The sequence below is a fragment of the Colossoma macropomum genome, unplaced genomic scaffold, assembly GCF_904425465.1.
Source record: "Colossoma macropomum unplaced genomic scaffold, Colossoma_macropomum, whole genome shotgun sequence".
Lineage (NCBI taxonomy): Eukaryota > Metazoa > Chordata > Actinopteri > Characiformes > Serrasalmidae > Colossoma > Colossoma macropomum.
Genome location: NW_023494795.1, coordinates 26300339 through 26328165, shown reverse-complemented (window position 1 = coordinate 26328165; position 27827 = coordinate 26300339). Strand labels below are relative to the sequence as shown.

The 27827-nt window shown below is 38.5% G+C and overlaps 1 protein-coding gene across 2 annotated transcripts in view; it reads right to left on the bottom strand.

The window, feature by feature from the left end:
• Positions 1–1051: 1051 nt before the first annotated feature.
• Positions 1052–27827, bottom strand: part of efr3bb (EFR3 homolog Bb (S. cerevisiae)) — a 44783-nt gene continuing 18007 nt past the window's right edge. For both annotated transcript variants that reach the window (XM_036582038.1, XM_036582039.1), the window contains 22 exons: positions 27567–27646; positions 25428–25555; positions 25177–25327; positions 23420–23541; positions 21948–22097; positions 18339–18473; positions 18025–18103; positions 17640–17775; positions 15734–15892; positions 15471–15582; positions 13537–13588; positions 12131–12303; positions 11920–11995; positions 11579–11740; positions 10056–10187; positions 9881–9948; positions 7913–8040; positions 7205–7296; positions 7074–7122; positions 6657–6763; positions 6524–6573; positions 1052–4984 (listed from right to left, as the gene is read on the bottom strand). In XM_036582038.1, coding sequence (XP_036437931.1) covers positions 4879–4984; positions 6524–6573; positions 6657–6763; positions 7074–7122; positions 7205–7296; positions 7913–8040; positions 9881–9948; positions 10056–10187; positions 11579–11740; positions 11920–11995; positions 12131–12303; positions 13537–13588; positions 15471–15582; positions 15734–15892; positions 17640–17775; positions 18025–18103; positions 18339–18473; positions 21948–22097; positions 23420–23541; positions 25177–25327; positions 25428–25555; positions 27567–27646 — 2447 coding nt within the window. In that variant the 3' untranslated portion in view covers positions 1052–4878. The remainder of the gene's footprint in view (positions 4985–6523; positions 6574–6656; positions 6764–7073; positions 7123–7204; positions 7297–7912; positions 8041–9880; positions 9949–10055; positions 10188–11578; positions 11741–11919; positions 11996–12130; positions 12304–13536; positions 13589–15470; positions 15583–15733; positions 15893–17639; positions 17776–18024; positions 18104–18338; positions 18474–21947; positions 22098–23419; positions 23542–25176; positions 25328–25427; positions 25556–27566; positions 27647–27827) is intronic.

Here is a 27827-nt window from a genome sequence, read left to right as displayed (position 1 = left end):
GTGTACACTGTGAAAGGTGGCTCATCAGATCTACCTAAAAAATTACTTCATGTGGTAACAAGTAAATTACCTAGTTTTATTCAACCTTAATAAATACTTGGAATGAACGATTCTTTCAATCACTGTAGTTTCTTTAAGTTCATTTGCTTGTTACCACATGAAGTAATTTTTTTAGGTAGATCTGACCAGCTACTTTTTACAGTGTATTAGCAGGTGAGGAAAAATAATATTGATCAATAATATCATGTTTCACCTCCCCCTCCCACCTGCCTCCCTGATACAGAGTTTAACTCAGAAATACATTATAGAACAAGAGGAAAATGTGTTATGATTTCTGAGTCACATTGACTAAAGGCTAATTCCATCCATTTTTCAAAATTTCTGCATAATTCAAAGGTTAAGATGTAAAGTCATTCAGGGTGGTTTGATGCTCAGTCCTAGAGAAACTTTCACAGTAGTGGTGATAGGAACCAGATGTCTGAAGAGGTTAATGTCTGTAAAAGCTCCTTCACAGACAAGTCACATAAAATGGTTATAAATACGCTGCTTTAAGTCTGAGACACTAATTTACAATAGTTTTTAGATAAAACTTTTTACTAAAAAAACTTTCTAAAAGAAAATTCACGGTGAAGAGGTACACGCGAGGCATTGGAAGGCAAAGCAGTCCCCAAAGAAAAGCTACTTTTTCAGGGTTACCACTATTTTAATATCATCAACATTACATATAACATCTCAGAAGACACGTGTATGTTCACTGGTGGCTTTAGACAGTAAATAAAGTGGCTATATTTGTAGACATTGCAACCTCTGGTTTCTGTTACCACCACTGTAAAGAAATCAGAGTCTATAAGTTTCTCTACAGTGAACTGTTTCACAACAAACCGCTCTGAATGCCTCTGGATACATCTCAACCACTGAATTATGCAGAAATTTTGAAAAAGTGGTGGAAGTCCCCTTTAATCTCATATCACAGTTTACGAAAAGACTCAACAGCACTCAGCACCAACTCTGAGCATGCCCCCCCCCACACCCCAAATGTAAACACTACTCATTACTGAATGTACGATTTAATGACTATTTGTACAGCTGACATGTAAAAACAAAGTCAGTTATAATGTGTACAAGCTTATCCATTTTAAACAGAAGCTGACAGTTAAAATGCACACAAGGCATTTTGTTCTGTTGAAAAGCTGCCTTACATTGATGACTTGAGCATATCACACACTTCTACCACAAATAATTACTGAACTACTCCACTGTACATGAGCAACATGAGCAGAACAGGACATACTGATGTAGTGGGGAACATTTACAGCAGGCAGACTTAAAATGGAGAACTCAATACAGAAGGTTAATAATAATAAATGCTTGCTGATTTAAGCGTAAAGAATGCTAATGCCAGCATTAATGTTGGTCCTTGAAACTTTTCTAGCGAAGGACGCTTTGACTGACTCATATCTTGATAAAAAGAAAACCCACACGAGAAACGATCCAGTATTTGCTTGCTTATTGTCTGGGGGGAAAATACTTCTTAGTGTTTATATAACAGGGCTTTACTGCACATTAATTGTGGGTCTCAACAGTTTGTCTTTAAAAAAGGTTGAAAAACGAACATCTTTGAAAAGCATAGAATCAAACAGCAGATGAATCATGGCTTTAAAGTAAACTTACTGAATATATTAATTATATGTTGTGTTTCGAATTCTATGTGAGGACACACCACCTACAGACAGACCCATTAGCTCATTTAAAGACATTTGCAAACCTGGCTTCAATTCAAAGGTTCTGAAAAGACTGTAAACCTAAAAGCCATAAAAATTATCCAGAGACAAAAAAATCTACGTTGACACGACTGCCACTTAATGGCACAAGACAGTTACACCCCCATTACGTTGTTTAAACACTCACGCAATCATACACGTAACTTGTATTTGTCTTAATGACACATTTTGGATTTAAAAATAAAAGTTAAAAAGCACATTTCTATCAAACAAAGCAACAATATACTTCAACACAGATTAGAGAATCCCCTCAGCTGATTACAGCACAGTACTGCAGGCCTCAAGACCACCATCACTGACAAACAACACAATAAAAAAAGAAGATGGGACCACTGGTCTTCTGTGGTCCATGTGTTCCTATCACAGAAGATGAAGCCACTGTAAGGAACACCAAAAATCAAATGTAAAGTTCATGTTCTCTGATTAGCCACAACATCTAAAACATGTACTGAAGGCCTTTATGTGACTTGGATGACACATTGGGGACAGGGTCCTGCTGTGAGAGCACCCGAGGGGATGAATGTGGCAAAGCTACAATCACAAGGCTTATTCTGCAACAAATACCTTATCAACATGGTCTTATATCTTAATCTGTCCCCTAGATATCTAGATTGTGAAAATATAACTTGTAAATTCTGTGATGATAGTCATTTCATGCTGGTTAGTTCTTCATGGGTGCGTGCACGCACACATTCACGCAAGGTTTTATCTAATCTAGTTCAATGTTAGAAAACTCTCCGAATAAAATCAGTGCAATCTAAAACTAACTTTGTTTTCATAGTCATTTACATTGTTTGCATATACTGTATATTCATATGCGTACATGTAGCTAATGTAACTGTATGCTATATATATAAAAATGAACACTGCTTATGCTCACTTGGCCAAGACTAAAAGCAAGGGCCAATGAAGCAGTTTACCATGGTTTACCAGTCTTATGTTTAAGTTTCAGCGCTCCTGGTCAACTTTCATGTTTTGTCAAATTTCTAAGTGAAAATAAGTACACATCCTCTACAAAATCACATTCCTGCAAATTTTTGCACATAATGTGCATTCTGTTTATTTGCACTATGTAAGATCTTCTTGTGAAAACTGAGTACCTCAGTCAGGAGAAAAAAAACATGCTACAAAATAGTGTTCGTGCTCTGCTAGGAGTCGCCAAGTAAAGCCTGCAGAAATAATTTAAACGTCAGAGCCGTCAGGTCAGAAGGTTTTCAGACCACGTCATACGTCTTCACATATTAACATCACATGCACAGACTTAAAAAGACGGTCTAGCTCCATGTTTAGCTCTCAAATGCAAAATCAACATCATACCAATGAATGTATGATGACATTAGTAGATGATTCACTCACATCCTCGGAAGACACAACCTTCACTAAGTTTTGACTGAGTTCTCTTTGAGCACTCTTTCAACGCGCATCATCGGATTCATCTGCTCGTGGAACGGGTCTAACGTTACAAATGCAACTAACGTTACAAATGCAATTACACATTTTCTCCAGAGAGGTCTTCAAATCTTATATAGTATAGTTTTAACATTTTGGAAGAAAAAAAACAAACGGCTGGTTTCCCAGAACCAGATTAAGGATAAGCCTGGATTAAATAGAATTTCCAATGGTGATTCACCACTGGCACTGCAATTTAGCCCAAGACTAGGCTTAATCCATTTCTGGAAAACTGGCCCAGAATGTGCCTTGTGCAAAAATCTGGGCAGATGCCACATTTTATGTTTTATTTTTTTCCAATATGTTAAACAAGTAAATAAAAACCGTGCACTAAAACTCGTAAAAAAGCGCTGAAAGTTTCCTTATTTTCAATTATAAAATTAACAAAACACGTAATTTCACTGGGGTGCCAAAACCTTTGAATAAGGCTGTAACTGTGGAGGGGGGAGGGTAATAACTTAAAACAGCTTATGGAGACGCAGTCCAAACCTAGACCTCTACTACATTACAGCCTTTTCTAAAAAAACATAAGCATTATCAAGTGCAACTGAATTCTAGTATATGAACATGTCTCAACTGAATCCAGAAAACAGGCCTCATTTAACCTAAAAGAAGCACAAACTAGACAAATTAAATGAAAATACTTATAGCATTTGAGTACACACAGCTGAATAATGGAAAGTGCTCACTAAATTTATTTTGATCAGACTATCTATCTGCAAATTCTGATTGAGAGACGCCAGAATTCCAGATATTTAGTTGTCCCTTTCTGTCTTTAAAATGAGTTATCACATAAATGTTATCATCTTCAAAAACAACTGTGAACATCACAAGAAAATGGCTATCACCTCCAGAATATTCATCACAGCCAGTGGAGAATATTCTCAGAATGACCGCAGTTCAAAATCTGTCTACCAGGCAGATGCTTGCTGTAACAATGTATTTACACAGTAAAGCACATTTGTGCATGCTCAGCAACAAGCTGGCTTTTCCAATATAATTCAAACAAAACGAATGTCAGTAAACTTTATACTTATAAAACAGAAAAAAGAATGGAATAAAATTAGCACCAATATAGACAAACATATTAAAAAAAGTAATAGGTAAAATAACTCAAAGAAGCTTTACATTTAGCAAAAGTGACTGGATAAAATCTCTTTGTAAGCCTGTTCTAATAAGATGCAACCGAATGAACTATTTTAATTAACTGTTAAAAAAAAAAGTTGGCACTGGAGGATTGGCAAAGCACAAGTACTTACAAAAAATATCTCTGGCCATCCTCAATACACAAAACAGAATTCTTAAAACATGGCAAACAACGCTAAAATACCCTTCAGATGATACCAGCCTTAAAACATTCTTAAAACGCCGAGCAGACACAACTGTTCACAGCAGGAGAGCAGTAATGAGCTAACTGTGCCTAGAAGGCCTTATTCTTCTGAATGAGTTTAGAGTCTGATTTCATTCTGTCGTCATTTCTTCGTCAGTAGTCACAGTGCAAATTGCCATGTGCATTGCCTCTGGTAGTCAAGAGATGAAGTGCTTCATGTAGTGCTCTCTGTACGTCTTAGTGATGAAAGATAATACAGACTCTACGCTCCATCCTCAAACTCTCTCTTTCCCTCCCGGCTGCTCGGAGGCTGTGGTGCTAGTACACACACAGGTCTGGAAATTTCATTTCATACACAGGAACAGAGCGACTCTGTGTTTGACCATAGCCTGCTGTGATGGTCCCAGATGGACTTGGTGGGGGCCTGCAGAGATAAGAAGAGAGCCAAGATAATCAAAGACATTTATATGGATGATTTAATAAAATGGACAGTTATTATTTTACCACAGCCTACTGTTAACAAACTGCATTGCTAAGCTGGAGAATTGTTTATTGCCATAATTATTAATAATAAATGTAGTTATTATTGAACTATTATTGAACCATTATTGAGTGTTTTTCATCATTGTATTTTGTTGTTACTGTATTGTGTTGTTAGTATGCCTAACAATGTCTCTTAAGCATGGTAAAAACACTATGGCCTATTGCAGCATATTGCTTTAGCAAATACTATCATTTAATTTGACAAATAAAAGGAAGAACCGGCGACTTAGAACTAATCTTCAAAGGTTCTTTGTGCTGCATGATACAATCTAGCAGCAAACTAACACGCTGTGGCATGTATAAAAATGCTGAGACCTAGTTGACCTTAATTTTAGCTCCAGATGGCAAGAGGAAAGGATTTACGTGACGTTAGATTAATTATTGGGGCACGGATGATAGGAGCTGCAGACACAAAGACTGCTCAGCCAGCTAATGTTTCAATAGGAACAGTGACTAAAGTGACTTCTGTATTTAGATCTATGAGAAAGACATCAGTAAACAAAGAAATCATGGTCGAAAGTGCACATTCGACGGTCATGATGCTTGTGCTCCAGTGCGAAAGAAAAAAACAGAAGAGCAATTGTTCCTCAGGTGACTGAGAATGTCAATGTACGATGTGATCAGACTCAGCAAGAACAGTCCATCCACAACTACACAGAGAGGGATGTTATAGTTCTGTGGTGTAAAAGCCACAGGCACTGGTCTACAGAGATGAGGAAAAAAGTCACATGGTCAGAGGAGTCACCCTTTGCCATATTTTCCACAAGTGGATGAGTGCTTCTGTGACATACACCAAGAGAATCAAACAGGACTGAATGCTTGAGCCTGACAGTGGGGGGGTCTTTAGGCTCTGTTATACTGTGGGGGGCATTTTGCTGACATGGTTTGGGTCCACTTTTCTCTTTAGAGGGAAGGGTCACTGCAATCAATGTTAAGTCATTATGACTGATCACGTTTATCCTATCACACAACATTTTTTTTCTTCATTCTATTTATTGCATTTGTATTTTATTTGTCCCTTATTTAAAATGTGTTAGTCTGTGTGCTTGTGTAGTCTGCTCAGTATGTTACATGTCAAGTGTGCACTGACCATGGCAAATTCCTTGTGTGTGTAACAAACTGGGCAAAATAAAGCAATTCTGATTCCTAATGGTACAAATGGTAGTGGTCTCTTTCAGGATGACAATGCCCTCTTTTCTCAGGGCATGAGAGGTCACCAAATGGTTTGATGTGTATGGAAATTATGTAAATCATATGCTATGACCTTTGGAGTCATCAGAACCCTACTCTATTCCAAAGGGGTATGAAAACATGTTCTGGAAGCTTGAGGTGGCCCACATCATACCAAGACACTGTTTTTTCCTTTTGTCAACCATCTGTATACGTGTGTATGATGAAATAACATGATGGTAAAACCCACCTGATTGTGATTTCAAAGATTTGACTGAGTTTGCTCTGCAGCATTGTAGCCTGAGGAAAACAAAACTACATTAGTGCTGGACTGGAACACATTTACCTGAATACAGGAGTATGAGTCCAAAAAGCACACTCACTCTTGCACCACAGTGGGCAGCTATCTCCTCGAATGGAGCCTTTTGGAACTTCTCCACCACTTGTCTCCTCCGCTCTCTCTCCTGCTCCTCCATCCCCACACTGTCCACTGTAGAACACAGGCACACAGAAGCTGGCTTAGCGTTCCCATACACACTAAACTGAAGAGGTATAATGCCTTAAACTCATACTAATATTGTTACTTGAGTGAAATAACGACTCAATAATGAGTAGCTAAAAACAACCTGAGTAAGAACTCACTATAGAAATGCAGTGCAACTTATTAGTACATTCTGCATCTGTCAAAGATTGAGCTATTTGCAGCATTCATCAATGAGGTTTGTTAGGTGCTGTTCTCTGTTGTGAATCACTTGGACCTAAAATGTGAACTGGCCTGGTAACTTCTTGTAGGCACTCACCTATGGCATTCTTCAGTGCCTCAAATGTGATTTCCTCAGCTGGTGTTCTCTGTAGGAGAGGGTAAAACCACAACATTAGTTAGGCAGTAAGTGAAAGTGTGAGACGATTTTTTTGTGTATGATTATCTTACCTCCTCTTTCTCAGGACTGTTTCTGGACTCCACCTCCACCTGCAGGGAGATTGTTTCTCCAACACTCTTTCTCTTTGACAGCCGGTCTTCATCTGAAGAAAAAGGACAACAACTACAATAAACTTCAGTTGGCACCGAAACTGCTTGTCACCTTCTGATGCAAAAAAAATACTGAGGAATCTAAAACTATAATAGCAATAGAAATAGCACAATAACATCTTTCTTTTACGATAAATGCTGAAACTTTAAGTACCGACTAAATCCAATACCTATCAGACTGGTAAAAGCCAGGCCTTACTAAGTATTTACATGAGATATTCTCAACTGAAGTAAGTCACATAAGATGGCTGTCTAGAAGTATCATGCTCAAACCGCTTAAACAATATTCTTTGTGACCAACATAGTGAACACCTGCAACTTTTGTATTCACTTCATTTCATAAAAGAACATAACTTAATTGTAATCTAGTACATACTTGTACGCATAACTTGTTTCCAAATCAAATTGGATCCATTATTTTTTCTTCTGCATTTTCTCCTGTTACCACACCAATACTAGATATCAGTGCCATTTCTAGCAGCCAATTAACTTACTGTGATACTTTAAGCAGAGTTTTCAATTAAACAACCAGCCAAGTAGAAACCTGCCCACAGCTCATGCTGGCATGGCACAGCTGTGATTTGCAATTTCCAAGTAAGGGGCTTATACCTGTAAACTGAGGTATATAAGGTGTGGCCAGTCTCTCTGTGTTATAACCACAGCCTCCCAGCACTTCGGTGATTTTAACCTGCTGGAACAACATTTCTCCTTCTGGCTTCTCCAGGATCTCAGGGATCCTACCACATGAACACAAGAGATAAAATAACAAAGAAAGACATACATCTTATTGTCACCAATAACAAGGTTGTGTCCTTCATAAACTATTGTCCAAAGCCAGCACTCTCATTAAAATGAAATGACAAACGGCATGAAGACTGAGTTAACCTTCATCTATGGTTCTAGGAATAGAGTTTTATTTAACCATTTTTCCGCAGATCAATACTTCCATTCATGACTCACAGCAGAACTAAGGACAATTATTTTTTTTTCTAAGCTGAGGTGAACGAGTGGACCATAGATCTCTGTAATGGTTGTAACTATTCTGACACAACAGTAATATGTGCACACATGTGAACATGCATGTCTCAAGGTTCTTATAGTATACAGCCTTGTTTCCATGACTGGGTATAAAAAGAGAGGCTGAATTCCAGAAGTAAAGATGGGAAGGGGTTTACTACTGTGAAAGACTGTGCAGGCAAATTGTTGCAGTGCAACAATTTAAGAATAATGTTTTTCAATGTAAAACACTAAAGAACTTGGGGATTTCATCATCTACGGTACATAATATCATAAAACCAATAAGGCTGGCCGTGATTTTTGAGCCCTCTGGTGACGTTGCAAAAAAAACAGATATGGTTCTATCGTTGAAATCACTGCATGGGCTCAGGAGCACTTCCCGAAAACCACTGTCTGTGAACACAGTCTGCCGCTGCATTCACAAATGCAAGTTGAAACTCTACTATGCAAAGAAGAAACCATATATAAACAGGATAAAGGAACACTGCCACTTTCTCTGGGCCCAGGCTCATTTAGGATGGACTGAGGCAAAGTGGAAAAGTGAACTGTGGTCCGATGCAAAAATGTGAAATTCTTGGAAATCTTCCTGGTTTAACAGCAGAGCGACCATCCAGCTTGTTATCAGCGTTTGGGGTGCTTTAGTGCAAATGGCAAGGGTGACTGAAACATCTGTGAAGGCAACAGTAATACTGAACGATAAATACAGGTTTTGGAGCAACATGCTGACAACGAGATGATGTCTTTTTCAGGGAACATCTTGCTTATTTCAAATAGGCAAACCATACTCTGCACGTATTACAACAGTTCTGGTCCGTAGTAAAAGAGTCCAGGTACTGAACTGGCCTGCCGGCAGTCTAGAAATGTTACCCTTTGAAAACATTTGGTAGATTATGAAATGAAAAGTACAACAAAGGAGACTCTGAACTGTTTAAATCCTATGTCAAGTAAGGATGGGAAAACCTATCACTTTCAAAAATACAGAAGTCGGTCTCCTCAGTTCCCAAAGCCATGGTCTGCTAGCTCTTTAAAGGGGCCATATCCTACAAATTTCTCATAATGAATTCTTTTCCACTAACAATGTTCTGGCCATAATTCATTTTTACATGACTGTTTTCCAACCTCTCTTTATGTATTAGATTTAAACAAACTGGTTGTGTTACTGTGTCTTTAAGGCTGACATATGTAAATAATCTCTGTTCTGATTGGCCCCCCTGTACTGAGATTCATACAAAAAGCAGGTAGGGCTAAAACATTTCTTATAACTTCAGTGTGAATAGGCAGAACTAAACAGCAGTAATCTGAATAAGTGGACATTAGTTTCTAGAGCTTAATTTTCATATACAATCATATGCAAAAAAGTTTAGACACAATTAGTCAAATGACATGTTTTGTTGATTTTGTAAGTGAAAATAAGTCAACACATCCTCTACAGAGAACACAGTTAACATGCAGTTTTATTTTCAGTTTATTTTCAGTTTTTTTTTCAGTTCTCTTTAAGTTAAACTTTTTAAACAATAAAATAAAATAAACACACATTCAAAGGTTTCTGGCAGGACTTACTTAGGATTTTCAATGAAGACATCCTCAGGCAAGAGAAACGGGGACTTCTTTTGCCTCATCTCTATCACCTGCAAGCAACAGCAAATACATCAACTCTTATGAGGAAATGAATGAAGTACTGATCACAGAGATGCACACAGACCAGAAAGGTGCTGTGTTCTTGTGTAGCACTGACCTCATGGACGTGCTGGCAGAAGGTGGGCACAGTGGTGAGTTGGCAGATGAGGTTGAGGTAGGCAGCGGAGAGGGCGTGAACAGCACAGCGGTTGTACACACGCAACGTCTCCTCACTGGCAAGAGCCAAATCCTGCACAAAAAGAACCGAACTATAACCATGGGTTTAAGATTTCAGTATGTATGTGTATTATACTGTATTGTATTTGCATTTATTTTTTAATATAATATATATATGTATGTATTTTATTATATTTACATCAGGGATGCACTGATAACAATTGCGGGACAACCTTTTTCACATACATATCTGCTGACAGATTAACCTTCATGAAGTACAGAAATTGTACAATGTTAGGCCTAAATCTACATAGATTAACATTACAGAAAAGTGTACACTTCATACATTTACAAATGCAGTAAAATTAATACAACAAAGATTTTAGCCCATTAACCCCGCATCACTGGGCACATTTAGTGTTTCCCACAGATTTGAAATATACTGGTTGATATGTCGCTAGGGATACTGGGGGTCATTTACAAGACTATGTAGGTATGTCAGATACAGACAAATATTAATAACACCAAGAAGGTGGGCACCGTGGTGAGTTGGCAAATATGGCTCTGTTTATCTGCACATCGAATTTTCCTAGGTTTCCTGGAGAACCAACTCAGTGCCTGTTCGTAGGGGAAATTATGTCCCGTCAGTAAGAAAATTATGTAGAGATTAGCCGTCAAAAGATCCTTTTTCAACCTGTCTCTCAGGTCAGTTTTACCCTTAAAAGCAAATACATGGCTTTAGCTTTATTAAAACACAATTAAATACTATGCGCACAAAGAATGATGATTTAGAGATGTTTCTAAAGCTTTTGGCTCAGAACGACGCACTATAGCCTATGTTATTTACAAGCATGTAAATATGTCCTCTGGCAGAGAGAAAGCGTTTTATGACTGATAGGAGAAAAGTATTGATTGGTGCTGATTGGTTGTGTTTAAATAATCAGCCTTCAACTAACACAGCAAATAAAACCATGATTTTTTTACAAAAAGAAAATACCAGCAAATACCTATATGATTCTGATATCACTGTGCATCCCTAATTTCTAAATCAAATTTCTACTTAAACTGAATATGAAATCGTTATGGTCCCTGCTCTTAGTAATAGCTGTTTCTTGCAATTTTATCAAATTTGTGACCCACAGGGAGAGCAGGTAGGGTTACGAACAGCTTAAGTCAGCTTTACTGGTCAGTAATGCAATGTAACTTTACCCCAGATGTGACACATGATTTTTGCAAAAGTGACCATTCATGCAACTGAAGGCGAGTTCACATTGTATTTATCCTGAAAGGGCTTTGCTTTTTGTTTTTTTTTCCTAGCAAACAAAAACCGCCTCTCCCACTGGAAACAATTAGGAAAGAGCACAAAAAAAACAAAACATGCACTTCTGAACACTCCCACCCCCCACCACCACCCAATATGACTTCTTAGCAATTCAGGCAGGCATAATAACATGTCTCTCTGACCTGCAGGGCCAGAGCCAGGCGGATAAGGTCCACCACCACCTCTTCGTTTGCAAGCTCCATGCTGATGAGAGCAAGGAGTGAGTAGAGCATCTCAAAGTGTGGCTGCACACTGCTCTGCTCCTTACACGACAGGTAGATGTGCCTGTACAGCTGCTGAGCATGCTGCAAAACACACAAAGGACCAGGATTCACATCTGCCCTTACAGAGCAAAACCTTATTACACACCATCTGGTGTGTTTAACGTAAACTACAACAATTAAGTACATTCAAATCAAATGACTGACTCAAAAATAGTCATTTTTGAAAGAAAAAGAGAGAGAAAAGAGAGAGAGGGAAGTACCTTCTTCATGAAGAGGTTGTCTTGACGGGAGCACTTCTCCATTTTGAGTTTGAGCACTGAAATGTCCGGGATGATACTACAGAGGGGCAGAGGAAACCACTTCAGTGCTACTACACTAAAATCACTGATCTGATTATTTTAACAGAACCCTCTTTTAAGTACACTTCTCAAACTGAGTATTATTTATATCTTTACTGTTGCGCATACAAACCTGATGGTGGAGAACTTGGGGAGGTTGTCATGGCGATCAATGAGGCTGACAAGGATTTCAAGGACAAGCAGGCGGATGTGTGCGTCCTCCAGTAGGGCGAAGGACAGCAGTGGGTCCAGGAACGAGCTGGGTAGAGCAGTCAACATGTTCGTGCTCTGGAAGCCACTCGTCACCTATAGACAGAGAAGGAATGTGAGGCCTTTTACTGAATTCTTGGAATAATTCAAGAAAGACCATCTTAACCCTATTTAAACTGGATTAATGTAACTGGAGGAGGTTGTGTCAATAATCTGTGGGCTTTGACTCTCCAATTTCTACAGAATAAAGTATCTGTGTAATTCCTCTCCAAATTTCTGAGTGAAAAGTAATAGTCCAAATGTTCACATCAGTGTTGTAGGACAGGTCACACTCAATAACAATAACAACACACCACATGGCTCTGTCTATCAACAGGCTTTGTTACTCTATTAGAAAATTAGATTGGACAGGATTTCTATTACTGACAGAACACCAGGTTCAGCCAATTATAAAATTATTAAGATGAGATCATTCACTCCACATTTTTCACTGTTGAACTGTAATAACTACAAACATCCACTGAACGTTAATTATCACTGTCAGACTAAAAACTATGCACATTCACTGCATTCAGATTGTAATAACTACATGCACACTGCAGATTCATCCTGGATTATAAGCACTCAAGCACAATTATTACTGTCAGATTGTAAAAAACTACATTTTTTCAAGATTAAAATCAGCCCAAAACACAAATGAACACAATTTAGAAGTGCAGATTACTGGCACTTTTGGCAGAGGCTGTCTAACAAGTGCATAGAGTGTAATAAAGGACATGGCTTTCTCATAAGCCTATTACAAATCCCAGTTAGAGGAAGCCACTCTCTTTATTACAAAACATCAGTATTAGCCAGATTAACCTGAATGTCATTTTGTTCCAGCCACTCTTTATAGCATTTCATAGCCATCTTGAATTCTGTTGGTTTTTGGCTAATTCCAGTGTGTTTAGTTGTTCCTTCACAGCTGCCTAAGCTTGCTTAGGGACAATCACAGGTTTGACTTAACAGACCGCAGGTCAAATACTACCTTGCAGAAATTATCAAAGGCATTCATTTTTGATTAATTTAGCTACAAAGCAGGCATTCCTTTGCAAGTGGTGCTCAAACTGTGCTGTCAGAACTAACTGCTGTATAAGATGGACTGAAGTTGCTCTACAATCATTTTGGTCAGACTGTAAAAACTACACACTGCCAGATTCATGGAGGGCTGAAACCACAGATATTGTCAATAATGGCTAAAGTGTGATATATTTTGCACCTCTTTGATGAGTTCTGTTGTCACATATTTTAATTGTGTCTTTGTAATGAAAGACTCTAGAGATACAGTACCTGTCTCAGAGATTTCAACAACATGACCTGGATCATCCTGTCAGCTTCAGACCTGAAAAACAGAGTTTTTACATTGACACCTTCCAATAATCAGTGCACACCAGTGCACTGTTTTTTTTAATATACCCAACACATAAGTTATAATTTCTGCAAACAGCACAAATCACCTTTTTACTCATCTATAGATCAAAGGTCATCAAATGTGGCCTGTTAAACTAGATCAAATGTCTGTATTTGATGACCTTTGATCTATAGCATATTCCCAAACTAGTAAGAGAGACAATAATTTTACTTGTTATAGAAGTTTACAGACTTCTAATGGTAAAGGTACTACGCTCGGCTTTGCTATTGTATAACATTAATACATCACTATTAGGGGTGGGAATCTCTAGGCACCTCACGAGTCGATTCGATTACGATTCAGAGGGCTGAGATGCGATTATAAAATGATTATCGATGCATCTCGATGCCTCTTTTTTTTCTAGACATGATTTCTATTTTCTTACTGTCTGAGGACTTGGTACTTTTAAAGCTAAGTATCTGTAATGATCCATAATGCATTTATGTCCAATATCTTTTATTAATAAAACAAATGGAAGTGATGTGGCAAGTGAACTGGAAGGCTCTCATTCACTGCTCTTGTTTGGAGACGCTGCTGCCACTCATCTGCGATAAAATGCGCTGCTAGGGTGAAATAAGATCCAGTGGTAATGGATGACCACGCAGCACATTACAGCGGTCCTACCCATTTTCTTTAGTGATTTTATAACTTCGGTTTTGGCCTCATGGTAGAGACGGGGGATGGGGGTCGCTGTGTCAGTAAAATATCTTCAAGACGGGACGTGTGCAACATAGCGCGAAAGCGACTGAGAACTGGCATGCAGACTGCAGGTCACCTAGCAACGAGGTTTCGCCTGGCTAGTAGCGAACAAAAAAGGAAAAGAGAAAGACAGATGAACATTTGGAGATGAATGGACTTAGTCGCATTTATAAGCAGCGCATTTGGTTTCGTGATACGTTAAATTTGCAACCAGAGACTGTCAAACACTAAGAAGTGGTGAAGATGAAGTCGCTTCTCTTTCTAATTTTCCCGTTCCACCTTAAATGGTGCCGCATTTACCGTCGGTGCCTCAGTCAGAATTTAAGGTGGAACAGGAAAGTTCAGCAAGAAGCTGGCGAATTAGAAGCGACTTCAGCCTCGTAAAACAGCCGAAAGCTGAAAGACATTTTACAAGAAACTATTCAACTTTTGAGGAAAAGTTTTCTGGCGGAGATGGAAGAAAAGCGGCTAAAGCTAAAGCTTAAAGCAGAGCAGAGTCCGCGTTTTCGTTTATATTGTTTAGCCTAAACTAGGACATTAACACATACTAAGACATACTGGACATTAAATGTTGTGGCTCCCAAGGTGGTTTGATTTTGTTGAAAGGTCATAATGGCTCTTCTTATCATTTGTGTTGTGACTCCTGACCTAACCTGGCTTTTAATGCAGAGGGAGCCGGTCGGATTTCTCGCTCATCCAGTAGTGTTTTTGTTATGTGCCGCCACAGACTGTCCGGGCGCTGCACTTCCGCACTTCCAAGTTCCGCCCTTTGCGTTCCGTCAACATTACATTATAAATTAAATATTTAGAAAATCGATTTTTGACGTTGAATGAATCGATTCAGAATCATGCACATCCGCATCGAGATGCATCTAAGAATCGATTTTTTCCCGCACCCCTAATCACTATACATACAGAATGATTTTCCTTGAGGGCTAGAGTGAACACATTTTTTCGGCACACACCTGATTCAACTCATCTGTTAACTGTCGAGTTTAGTAGGTGCATCAGCAGGGAAAACACCAAACTGCACTGGACTTTTGCCCTCCAGAACCAATAAATGAACTCCACTGTTGTAAAGGTTTGTGGATGCTCCAGAGGCTGTAGTACCTACCCAGAGCCTGTGGGTGGCGGTGTTAGGTGCATGCCTGGAATCGGAATCTTCCCCATAATGAAGAGCATGACCTCCGAGCGCTGATACGTAGGCAGAGTGTTGGCAAAGGACCCTAAAGGTACAAACAGTCAGAGAAAAAGCACAGTTATAAAACAAGACCAAGCAAGTTCAGCCTATTTCACAGCACAAAAGAGAGTCGGGCAATAGACGCATTCTCTGACACACCGACAACCACAACCACACATACAGTGAGACCCACTCACCTATGGTCTTGATGACAGCTTCCTGGAGCTGCCTCTCTTCATGCTCTTTGATGGTCCTGGTGCCCATGGTAGTGCAGTCATAAGAGCCGGTAAGCGCGTAGTCCACACTGAGCTTCAGCTGCCTCAGCAGAGTGTTAAACACCTCCAGCACAGTGGGGCCTACACACACACACACACACACACACACACACACACACACACAGAGAGGTCAGATGTTCATCAATCAATCAAATAGCAGAAACTGCTGTTTTACTGTTTGTGTATTTGTGCTTACATTACATACTTATTTATAATAACATCAAAGACATTGGACTGTGCAAAAGCCAGATACTACCCTTTCATTTATTTCATTACCCATCAGAATAGCAAGCACTTCCCATATAACATCACAAAAAATTTAATTCTAATAATTCAACTCCCTGGGAGGTTTTGAATATTTTCTGAATTACAGAAATCATATGTATTTATTAAATATTATTTATATTGTGAACTCCAATATTCAAACTAAAAGTAAGTTATTTGGCAGTAGAAAGTTGATGGCTTTCAAGGGTGGTTGAATACTTTCACAAGACACTACATGTAACCAAAAAAATAAAAAATAAAACATGTATTCATAAAATAAATGACTCAAAAAAAGTCTAAAGAAGAGTAGATTATGCTGGATGTCAATAGTCATGCTTCCCTCTAGTGGACAAGCAGTGGCAGTTACAGAAGGAATGGAGAAAAACAGTTTTCATTCTACATCCTGCAGGAAGCAGCTCAGTGAATACACGAGCATGCTTAATGATAATAAATGACAATTACAAAGTGTGAGGGAAATGCAACACATACAGGTCTGCAGCTTCACTTGTTTTTTCCAACAACTCCTGCTTTACACAAATTTACTTGTGGCACACAGGCGTGAGGTTCTCTCTTGAGCAGTTTTGATAGCCCTTTGTCAACTGTGCATGGCTGTAGCCCTAAATAGTTCAGAGACACCAGGCTGAGCAAGTGGCTGTCCATTTAATGAGGGCTGAAGTTGCTGTCCCACTTTTCTGTCACCCACTGAACCCCTGGGGCATCACTGCATCAAACAGTTCTGATAGTATGTAGTGTCAAACACAGGACATTCACTTCTGCTATGCCAACAGTCAAAAATAAAAAATACTGAAATGTGCAAATGCAACACTCTAGACAAACCTCTCAAGTCAGAATTGTTTACAGTGGTGGTGATAGGAACCAGAAGTCTTAACAGTTGAATGCGTCTAAAAGCTGCTTCACAGAAAGTTGTTGCATGAAATGGTTATGAATACGCTGCCTAGCGCCTGAGATGTTGTCTAATGATAGTATTTTTAGATAGGCTTTTGGCCTAAAACACTTTTTAATTCATTAATGGAGAGATACGTGCAGGATGTTGTCAGGTAAATCAGGTAACAGGCAAATAAAACATTTTTTCAAATTGACTACTATTTTATAATATTCAACATTACATATAAAAACTCAGAAGACACGTGTAGGTTCACAGGTAGTTTAAAATAGTAGATAAAATGGCTATACTTCCAATCACCACCACTGTAAAGAAATCTCAGTTAGCAAGTTCTATTACAATGAACAAATCATTTCACGTCAGACCACTCTGACTTTCTTTGCTCATAATCAACAACTGAGTTAGGCAAAAAGTAGGGAAGAAATTCCCCTCTTAAAACAACTCCTGCAATGCCTTTTCTGAACAAGCGTGCTGACAAATTCATTACATTTTTGTCTCCATCAGCGAAGGGGTTGGTATACAATGTGTATACTTTTTCCACTGAATGGCATTCTATGGGGATAGGAGTGGAATCACCTTTAAGGAATTATTTAAGCAATTGATGTAAAAACTGCCTAGTGTCTAGGCCAAATGTATCAAAAAAACGCTGTATGAACTCACCAACAGAGCCGCTTGCTGCTATAGCAGCTGCCTCCAAGAGAACTTCCACTATCCCAGCACGCACTGTGGCTGATGTCTTACTGTTAGCATCCAGGTGACCCAAAAGCTGCTGGATAACCAGGTGAGAGTGCTGTGACTGGAGAAAGAGAAACAGATAGAATATGAGAGCCTGTGTGAACATCAGGTCTTGTGTGTTTCATGCATTCATTTAACCAACACAATGTGAGCTTCGGGTTGAGGAAAAAAAAACAAAAAAAAAAACAGAATTGGTCATTAAAATTCAGGATCATGATTATGTTCTGAGTTTTTCTGACACATGTAAGCACCAGAATGCGGAAATTGCAAATCTAATATAAAGACATTTTCTTGAAGAAAGACACCTCACCTGAATAGAATACATGATGATCTTAAAGCAGCGCACTGCAAATGATTTTCCCTCCCACAGACAGTGATTATCAAGGTGCCTAGAAGAAAAGCAGACAGAGCAAGAAAGCGAGCGATAAGCAAAGAGTTTGTTTTTCCTAGTTTCCTGCTGCTTTGCTTAACAGAACTACAAAGCCCAACAACACTGACATATCTACATGTGAAGAGACAAAGACAAAGCTCTGGATGCAGCAGCACCAGGTTAAACGCTGATAATTAAATGCGAAGGCTGAGGCCTAAGGAGTGAATGGCTCACTGATGCAGATGGTTTCTTACATAAGCACGGGGGTGACAGCGTTCTTGATGTTGCCATAGGCAGCACGGCCGAGCAGCTCCCGAAAACAGCGCTCTGTGAGCTCAGCTGGACTTTCCTTCTCCTTCTCGCTGGCCTGCAGCGGAGAGGGAGAACGGCTGTGCGCACACACAAATAAATGAAAAAGAGAAACAAAGAACACTTGGACTTTCAGGTCGATTGTAAAGTGCAAGACTTTTCATTTTGACATTGAACCACACTGAAATACGGTGTTGTCATAAAACCTTCTTTGTTTTTACGAGGTTTTATGACAGGGCAATATACGACACAGAAAGAAAAAGGGGATATATCAACTGTGCTATTTAAATGCTAAGACAGAATTGGGAGTTTAACTAAAGCTTTTGAATAGGAAAGTCTTCCAATGCAGGTTCCACATGGTGTTCGGACTGTGCATTCCATTTGGTACGTGTATGACAAAGTGCAGAGGGTATCGCAGGCTCTGTCATCATTTATTAATCACACTATTCTGGTCCCTGCTCACACCTTGACTTCCTGCGCTCACACTGCTTCCTTTACACAGCTGTTTGACACTGGATTTGCTGGCAGTTTTTTTAGCTGAAGCTCTTTTAAAGCGCTACAGCAGTTACCTGCACAAGCTCTGTAGTTTGAGAATTCTGTTAGGATGCTGTTATGAGTCTGTATTATTAGCATAACACAAAGCTCTATGTGTATCTATAGCTGTATAGTGCCTAAAACATCTGAAACAGTGTCTGCAATGATTCAATTTCAACACAGCATCAAACAATATTGAAAAAAAAAAACATTCATTACTATTTAACTGAGTAATTTATCAATTATTTTAATGATGGATTGATCAATTTCTAAACAAAAATACAAAAATGGACTGGACAGTGACACCTACAATATAACAATTTTAATATAGGATTATAAAGGAATTTTCAAAGCACGTTTTAAACTATATCACTGTAAAACTGAAAGCCGTATCCTCTGTAAAAAGGGTCTCATAGCATCGAAAACACTGTCAATTAGGGGTGGGTGATGTGGCAAAATATCATATCATGATAAAGTATGTGGACACCTGGCCATCACACCTACATGAGCTTACTGGACATCACATTCCAAAATCATCCATCCATCTTCTAAGCCACTTATCCTTGCGGGTTGCTGAGGGTGTTGGAGCCTATCCCAGCGATCACTGGGCAAAAGGCAGGAAACACCTGGGCAGACGTTAATATTGAGTTGGGCCACCTTTGGCTTTAACAGCCTCCACTCTTCTGGGAAGACTCTGGAAACTGTCTGTGGAAATTTGTGCCTATTTAGTCAAATGAGCATTTGTGAGGTCAGGCACTGATGCTGGACAAGAAGTCTTGGCTCGCAACTGACATTCCAGTTCATTCCAAAGGTGTTCAATGGGGTTGAGGTCAGGCATCTGTGCAGGCCACTGGAGTTGCTCCATACCAAACTCAACAAACCATGTCTTTATGGAACTCGCTTTGTGCGCAGGGGAACAGTTATGCTGGAACAGGAAAGGGCCTTCCTCAAACTGTTGCCACAGTTGGAAGCGTATAATTGTCTAAAATGTCTTTGTTTGCTGTAGCATTAACGTTACCTTTCACTGGAGCTAAGGTTCTGAGCCCAAACCCTGAAAAACAACCCTAGACCATTATACCTCCTCCACCAAACTTTACTGCTGGCTCCATGCGTTCTGGTAGGTAGAGTTCTGCTGGCATTCGTCAAACCCTGATTCGTCCATCAGACCGCCAGATAAAGAAGCATGATTCATCAAAGAACTCCAGAGTTTAGTGGTGGCATGCTTTACACCACTCCAGCTGACACCTGGCATCACACATGGTGATCTTCAACTTGTGTGCAGTTGCTCCTGGCAGCCCCACTCTGTGAGTTTGTGTGATCTACTGCTTCGTGGCCGAGCTGCTGTTGCTCCTATATGCTTCAGTTTCACAACAAGAGTACTTACAGATGACCGGGGCAGATCTAGCAGCACAGAAATTTCACAAAAATTTGTGGCAAAGGTGGCATCCTACGACAGTACTACATTTAAAAAGACCAAGCTCCTCAGTATGACTTATTTTACTGCCATTTCCAATAATTTACTGTCTATGGAGACTGCATGGCTATGTGCTTGATTTCATATTCATACTTTATAATGCATGTGGCTGAAACACCTGAACTCAATGATTAGGAGGAGGGTCCAAATACTTTTAGCCTTATAGTATACTATGACATTTTACAATAAACAATACGTATCACAATACTTTGACACACATTTACAACGGAATAACAGTGCCATATTTAAAAATTGCAATCAAAAACTCTTGCTAAAATATTTTTATTCCATCTTTTACATACTGTACTAAAATTCAATTAAAGAGGAATAATTATCCTTATTTTGTAACGAAATTGGAAGTTTGTTAGCATTCTTTAAGTACTGACAATGTCCACGATATGCCAAGAAAAGCGTATTGTTTATCACAATAAAAATTTATTACAGTAACAATGAAATATTGCCATATTTCCCACTTCTACCACCAACGATAAAAACGAAGCATCTGGTTGCATCCTAGTGGACTGTCAACTGAAATGAGTAGCTGTAGAAAGACAAAATAAAGTCTAAAATGTTCTCATCAAAAGACACGGAACAGAATGAACTCTCACTTTTACGTATCCTCTGCTCCCATGATAACCGGGTGAGGTAGGCTGGGGGGTTAATAATAACCTGCCACTTGCACTAAGAGCCAATTAGCACATACCAAAGAGCAGATAGGAGTAATTAACGTCTCTTCCAGTACCATAATTATGCCTGTCTGGGGTCACATCAACAGGGAATCACAGCAGAAGAAAAGAGAGGAAGAGAAACCATGCCTGATTACCAGCAAACTCCTTTAGCCCACTCCATCAGTTCTGAATCACAGGAGGACTGACTGCAGCTACAGATAGATTCCTGCTTTCCATGTATACTTAAGCAATATATAACTATCTAACTAGAAGTAAGGGTGGGAGGTATACAAGTTTAAAAGTTAATATTTACTAGTACTAGCCACAAAACTATACTGATAATAAATACTGTTCATGTATAAAATACCAGTTTATCTGAGCATTACATGTTCTATCAATCAGCCACATCTGCTGCAATCTATCTCTGTTAGCGTGTGTGAGCAGGTTCCGGTTGGTTTCAGGTTTCAATTTCATGCCCGTGCAGACCTCTAGTGCATTTGGGAGCAGAGGGTAGGATATGTAGAGTGTCAGCAATGCCAGCTTAGCTTTGCTGCGCGAAGACACTGATCTGACAGTGCTGTCATTAGAGGTAAATCTACTCAGACTAAAGTTTCAAACGGCAGTCAATTTGCCAGGATGTGATGAATCAATGAATAAGATTGTAGCTCTTTAGCAGCTTGAATAATCCTCCAAATTATAGACCAGGGAATTCCAAGGAAGGCGGTTTAAATATTACATTTTGATCAAAACATAGCTCCGTAAATGAGGTTAGTCTGGTCTTTGAATTTCTGTTGATGCAGAGGACTTATATGACTTATAAAGTGTGAGTGTGGAGAACAGAGCTAAGATCTGAACATACAATAGGTGGATGTTCTCACCTCTCTGTGCCTTCTCCAGACTGCAGGTTGAAGAGCAGAGAGGGAACAATCTTATCCATGTGCTGAGGGTCCCAGATATTAGCCTGCAGTTCATCGTTGACTGTCTTCCTCACTACTCCCTGTAGTCCTTTTATACCAGCCATACGGATCCTAAGACAAGGAGAAGTTTATACTTATACATTTATACATAAGACATGTCAATGATCAGATGAAGTAATTCAGATCCAGCTTCATTAACTAGTAAGCAAGTAATAAACAGTTTCCCCCTGGGCTTATACTGTTTGTTAAACATGACTGAAATTGGCCTGTGCAATACTGATACTGCAATATGCAAATAAGCAATAAACTGAACCCTGAATGTTTTATGGTGTGCTGTAAGCATCCTGACTAATCACAGATGTTCTCTAGGTCTTTGGAAGAACCAAGGCATTCAAATGACCGAACACACAAAATTTAGGTTAAAAATACTGCTGTTCAATGTTTAAGACATATTGCTACTGCAATATGAAAGCAACACAAACATAATGTGGTACTTTGTCCATATTATGCAGTTCTAGTTTCAATCATTTTCATAGTTGTATATCTACTCTTATGGGTTTGAGAAAAAAAAATCAATACATCACAGTATCACAATACTTTGGGTGAAAAATAGCAATACAGAGAGGCTCAAATTCATCTGCAATTTTAAAAGCATATGCTAATGTGTAATTGTTGAAGGAGTTTTTTCAACTGTTTTTTCCAACCATTTTGATTTGCTTTACTAAAAAAAAGACTTAAGTGAGATCGGCACAAACAACTATTAAATACAGGCATGAAATTTCATGAGCAGTGAAACAAGTGACAAGTTCAGAAACCAATCCCCTATAGCAGAATCGTTCCTGGGAGAAAATTTTAGTGGTTTTAAAATGAAATTCTAGTGCACTTTGAATCTTATATGCAGGGGTAACTCCAGTGGATTTACTTAGTTCATTGTGCTCAACAACTATGCAATCCACTGAAAATCAATGTGATCACATTGATCCACTGAAATCAATGTGTTCTACATATACTTTAGATAAAAACTAAATGTTAGTTGATACAATGACATTTTATACCCGCTAACGTTTTTGTGACCACCTTTTGAAAGCCATTAAAGGAAAAAAATCTAAATATAACAAAATTAACCTTACCCCTTAACTTTCCAAAAGTAAAACTCTGCATGATTCACATTAATAACATATTCAGTATTCAAAACAGTGATATTTTTCCAAAAGGTGATAAGACTGCATGTAAGTAAATAAAACAGAGAAAATTGCAGTCAAAGGTAAAACAGTATTTTACAGCATATCTTAAGTCTTTAAAAATTTTGATTGAATCGCATCGTGGCTCAAATATCATGATTATACATTATATCATGAGTCCTCTTGTGATTCCTAGCCCTGAAATGCTCTGTATGTTCAACTGTATGTGTATAGTGGACTCCAGTTTCTCACTTGGTGCGGATGTCTGGATCCTCAAAGCTGGAGTGGCACATCTCACTAAAGCGTGACACAAAGAAATCGTAACTACGGTGATATGAGGGAGTGTCCTCCTCGATGTTGGCAAACTTCACAAACTGCAAACAGAAACCAAGAGAAAAACAAGAAAGGGACACAGTGAGAAGAACAATGTCAAATGGATCAACAGAAGCAATTATTTTAAACTTGATATTTCTCTAAATGGAAGGGAAATTGTTTCTCCCTATGAACACCCAGCATGTCATCGTTAATGAAAAATGCCAGAGATTAAACTTTAATGTATTGACCTTCTCTTTCAAATTATGCCAATTATAGACCCACCAGTTCCCCCTGATAGCTAATCAGTGAAGATGATTAATATTCAATTAACTAGCACTGTAAGATACATCCTATTAAACTGCTTCAGCACAGAATATTTGGGTACAAATGTGCAGCATCAAAAAAGGAAACCATGAACTAAAGCAACAACAATTTTGAAAATAACATACAAAAAACTCAGAGTTTATGTTAAACAGGAAAGCACTATAAACTTCTACTGCCTTATATTATTTGACAAACATTATATAGTTTTTAATCAATGGTTCAGATAAACACAAGACTGATCAATTTAAAAAAAAAACTACAAAAAAAAAAAACACAACTTTCATTTGCAGTCCAAGAACACAAAATGACACGCTTTTAGAAGTATGAGATGAGATCAGTGAAGAAATTTAATTGAGGCCACTATAGACATGTCTGGCCGGTTTAATTAATCAGTGAGTAATAATATACAAGCACTCAAGTCATAATCCATTTATGTCTTGCAGGATATGAGGTAGAATTAACATATGTTAGTAAACATCGTCTGTTTTTGACTAATGGAGCTGTTTCCTGGGACACCGGTTAAGGCTGAGACACGCACAACAAGACAAACTAGTGTAACTAGGCGTTCTGTACAAATATATATAAAACCTTGTTTCATATGACAAATGGCTAACATCTACAGTTTAAAGTGATTTTCGCTTTGAGGTCATTCAAGGCAATAATGCTTGATAAAATAAATCAAGTAAGCAATCTTGGAAGTCGTGCCAATTAGAAAACAGACATAGACAACTAATCTCAGGACAGTAAAAATACGGTCTTTCTCTCAGCCTGTGTTTTTGAATAAAGACCACTGTGTCATTTGACAGTACAAAAAAAATCTCTGAACAATCATAAGACAATGTCTCAGACATCAGGCAGCATATTTATTTCACGCCATAACTTGCTGTGATGTAGCTTTTAAAGACATTGAACACTTCAAATGTCTGGTTCCTATCACCACCGTGAAATATTCTCTAAGTTTCTCTAGAATGGAGTATTTCACGTCAAATCACTCTGCATAACTTTGTACATACATCTTAAGAATTTCATCACGCTGATCATGTTGAAATTCCCCTTCAAGGTTCAAACACTTATCAATAATGGTTTGATTTAAACTGTGGCATTCTAGAGGAGTGTACTGAATTGTTCATAGTGGTGGCGATAGCAATCAGACATCTGAAGTATTTAATACCTGATGTCAGACACTGTTTTATGATAGTTTTAAGCTAAGCTTTTCAATTTATTAGAAGAAAATGCTGAATTGATGGTGGTAAATGGTTTTATTTTGGGGAAATCTCTCCCTGTACTTGTCTTTTACGACAAAATCTGTTGGGGTCATTTTACCTTTTTGCCCCTGGATATTTCTGGAGTAACAGTTGAGCAGTACTTACAGAGTTGGTCCCCAGTATCTGCAGGTTGGGCTTGTCAGACTCCAGTAGTTTGCGCACCATCTTCAGGAAACTCTCCACAAACAGGTTAATGCTCTGACAGTGACACGCCATCAGTAGCTGGTCCAGAGCCTCCATAGCAATGCACACATATCTGACAACACACAGATACACACATGCAAGAGAGACTGAAACAAGAAGGACGACTTCTAAAAAGACCAAATGCGTCAGATGACATCAGAGAATTCCCATACCCGTATCTGTGTCTAGCCACATCGCGGGACAGTCTCTCAGACAGGTAAGCTCCTATTCGGTCCAATTTCTCTGGGGCTGACAAAGCATAGAATGTCAGCTTCTCCATATTGGCCTTCACCAGGCCATCCTAAAAAACAACAGAGAAAACATACACAGTATTACCTGTAGGTAATTACCAAATGACCAAACAAGGACCCAGCAGTTTACAAGAGAACGTCTGAGAAAATGTGCATTTATTAGTCTAGCAGTCAAGCACTGAGTGCTGTACTATACAAAGAGCAGTGAGCATAACCTACAAAACTTGGAAAATTGGAACTGGAGTTTTCTGTGGGCTACCTTGTTTTCTATGACTATATATAAGAAACACCATGCTCACTATAGAAAATTTTTTAATTGATTTGTTGCACTGGTGTAACAATGAACGCCAACTAAAGCGTGAAGTATATTGCTATTCATAAATAAAAATATTTTTTCAGCTTTGTCCGTTTTACAAAACAAATAGTCACTGACCAAATCATTGAAAACCTCATGACTGATTTAAGTGTGCAAACATCGATCACAGGAGGACGGGTTCCCCTTTTGAGTCTTGGTTCCTTCCAAAGTTTCTTTTCCTTGCTGTTAGGGTTTTTGTCCTTGTCACTGTCACCTTTGGCTTGCTCAAATAAACTTTGACTTGACATTACCAATGTTTCAATGCACCATTCACCCCCCAGTTCATATACAGAAACTAACCTGCAAAACTAGTCTATTCTGTATTTATTGCTTTTGTGATGTCATTCATCTGCCATTAAACCTACAACAATTTAGCCCCACCAATTCAAACTCAAGTTATAAGGTGTATTTTAGCCCAGACTGCTTTCTGAAGGAAGCACAATTTCAATACATGGCAGCCAATCAGAACAGAGCTCATTTACATATATCAGTCTTAAAGGTGCAGTTACAACTTCAATGGGATAAACAGAGGTTGGATAATTGTCATATAAAATTAATTATGACTAATTTTGGTACCCATACAAACAGCATAATTGGAACTGAAGGGAAAGCAATAAAATAGATTAAAACTGTAGGATATGGGCCATTTAAAGATAATGAGTAGTAAAAGGCAGAAAGGGACATTTTTTAGCCCGAGCATAAAAAAAATTAAAGAATTAAAATGTTGCACTGCTGTTGTTACTACTGAACAATTTTATTGTTACTACAATGCGCATATCCAAAATGACTTATAAGCCAGTGAGTAAAATGTCAAAAAAGGGTCTAACATTTTATGATTTCACTATATGGTGAAGTCACTACATGGCATAAGTACTGGTCATATTATGACTACCCTCCAATGATTTACTTAGTAAACAATATTATCACATATAGAAAATTTAAGACATTTATGAAAAGTTGGTGCAAGTGAAACCCAGCCAAATAATCATGTTTGAAGGAAAAAACAGACATTGAGTGTCTCTCACTCTTGGAGTGCAGAAGATAAGAGATGTTCCACAGCTAAGGGGATTACCTTAGTTACGCTGAGCGGGGCTGCTGTTTTTAACCCATAAAAGGGGTGGCCTAGTTCTTCAGCACACTACAGTGCATCACATCATGCACACCCACCACTTTTCATTTACCAGTGGACAGCTACACTGCTAATGATGTTACATGCTTTCCCATAACATCCAATATAATTAATTTTAAATTATTTTATTCGATTTTAAATGTCTTGCAAATGCAAAATGATTGTTGATTATGTTCCAGCAAGACCACTCATTTTATCAAACAGCAATCTGCTGGTCGTCCCAAATACCTGAAAACCTGAGAGCAATTAGCACTTTTAAAAAGCATCTTAAACACATATATTTAATATCTCATTTAAATGAAATCAGTGCTATATTTTTTTGCCTTTTATTTTCAGTTCTATTTAACTGCCTTTCTGTTTGTCAATTTTTCATTTCCCTCTTTGCATTTTAATAACGTTCATATTATATCTGTCATTCAGTTCTATAAATAGGTGATTTGGTAGCAGTTGTTTATCCAAACTCAAACAGATTTTACAGGCTGACAAAGGTGGAGCTGTGTTTGAGCAGACCCAGCTGGAATGTAAATGAGAAACAACAGGTACAACGTGCTGAACAAAAGGCAGCATCATCTCTCACCTCTGGATCTTCAGGGAAAATGTTGTCCACGAGTCTCTTGTATCGGGGTCTGAAAGCCCCACAGCAACAACCACACACTCCTGGGGGAAAAAAAGAGAGAGAAAGAAAGAAATACAGAGAGAAAAAACATGTTAAACTGCAAACATAACACAAATATAAATATAATCAAACACTGGAAGATACTACCTCTCACAAATATTAAGCAACAAAAAGTAATATCCTAACAGCTTTGAACAGCAGTAAGTAAACCTGATTAAATAC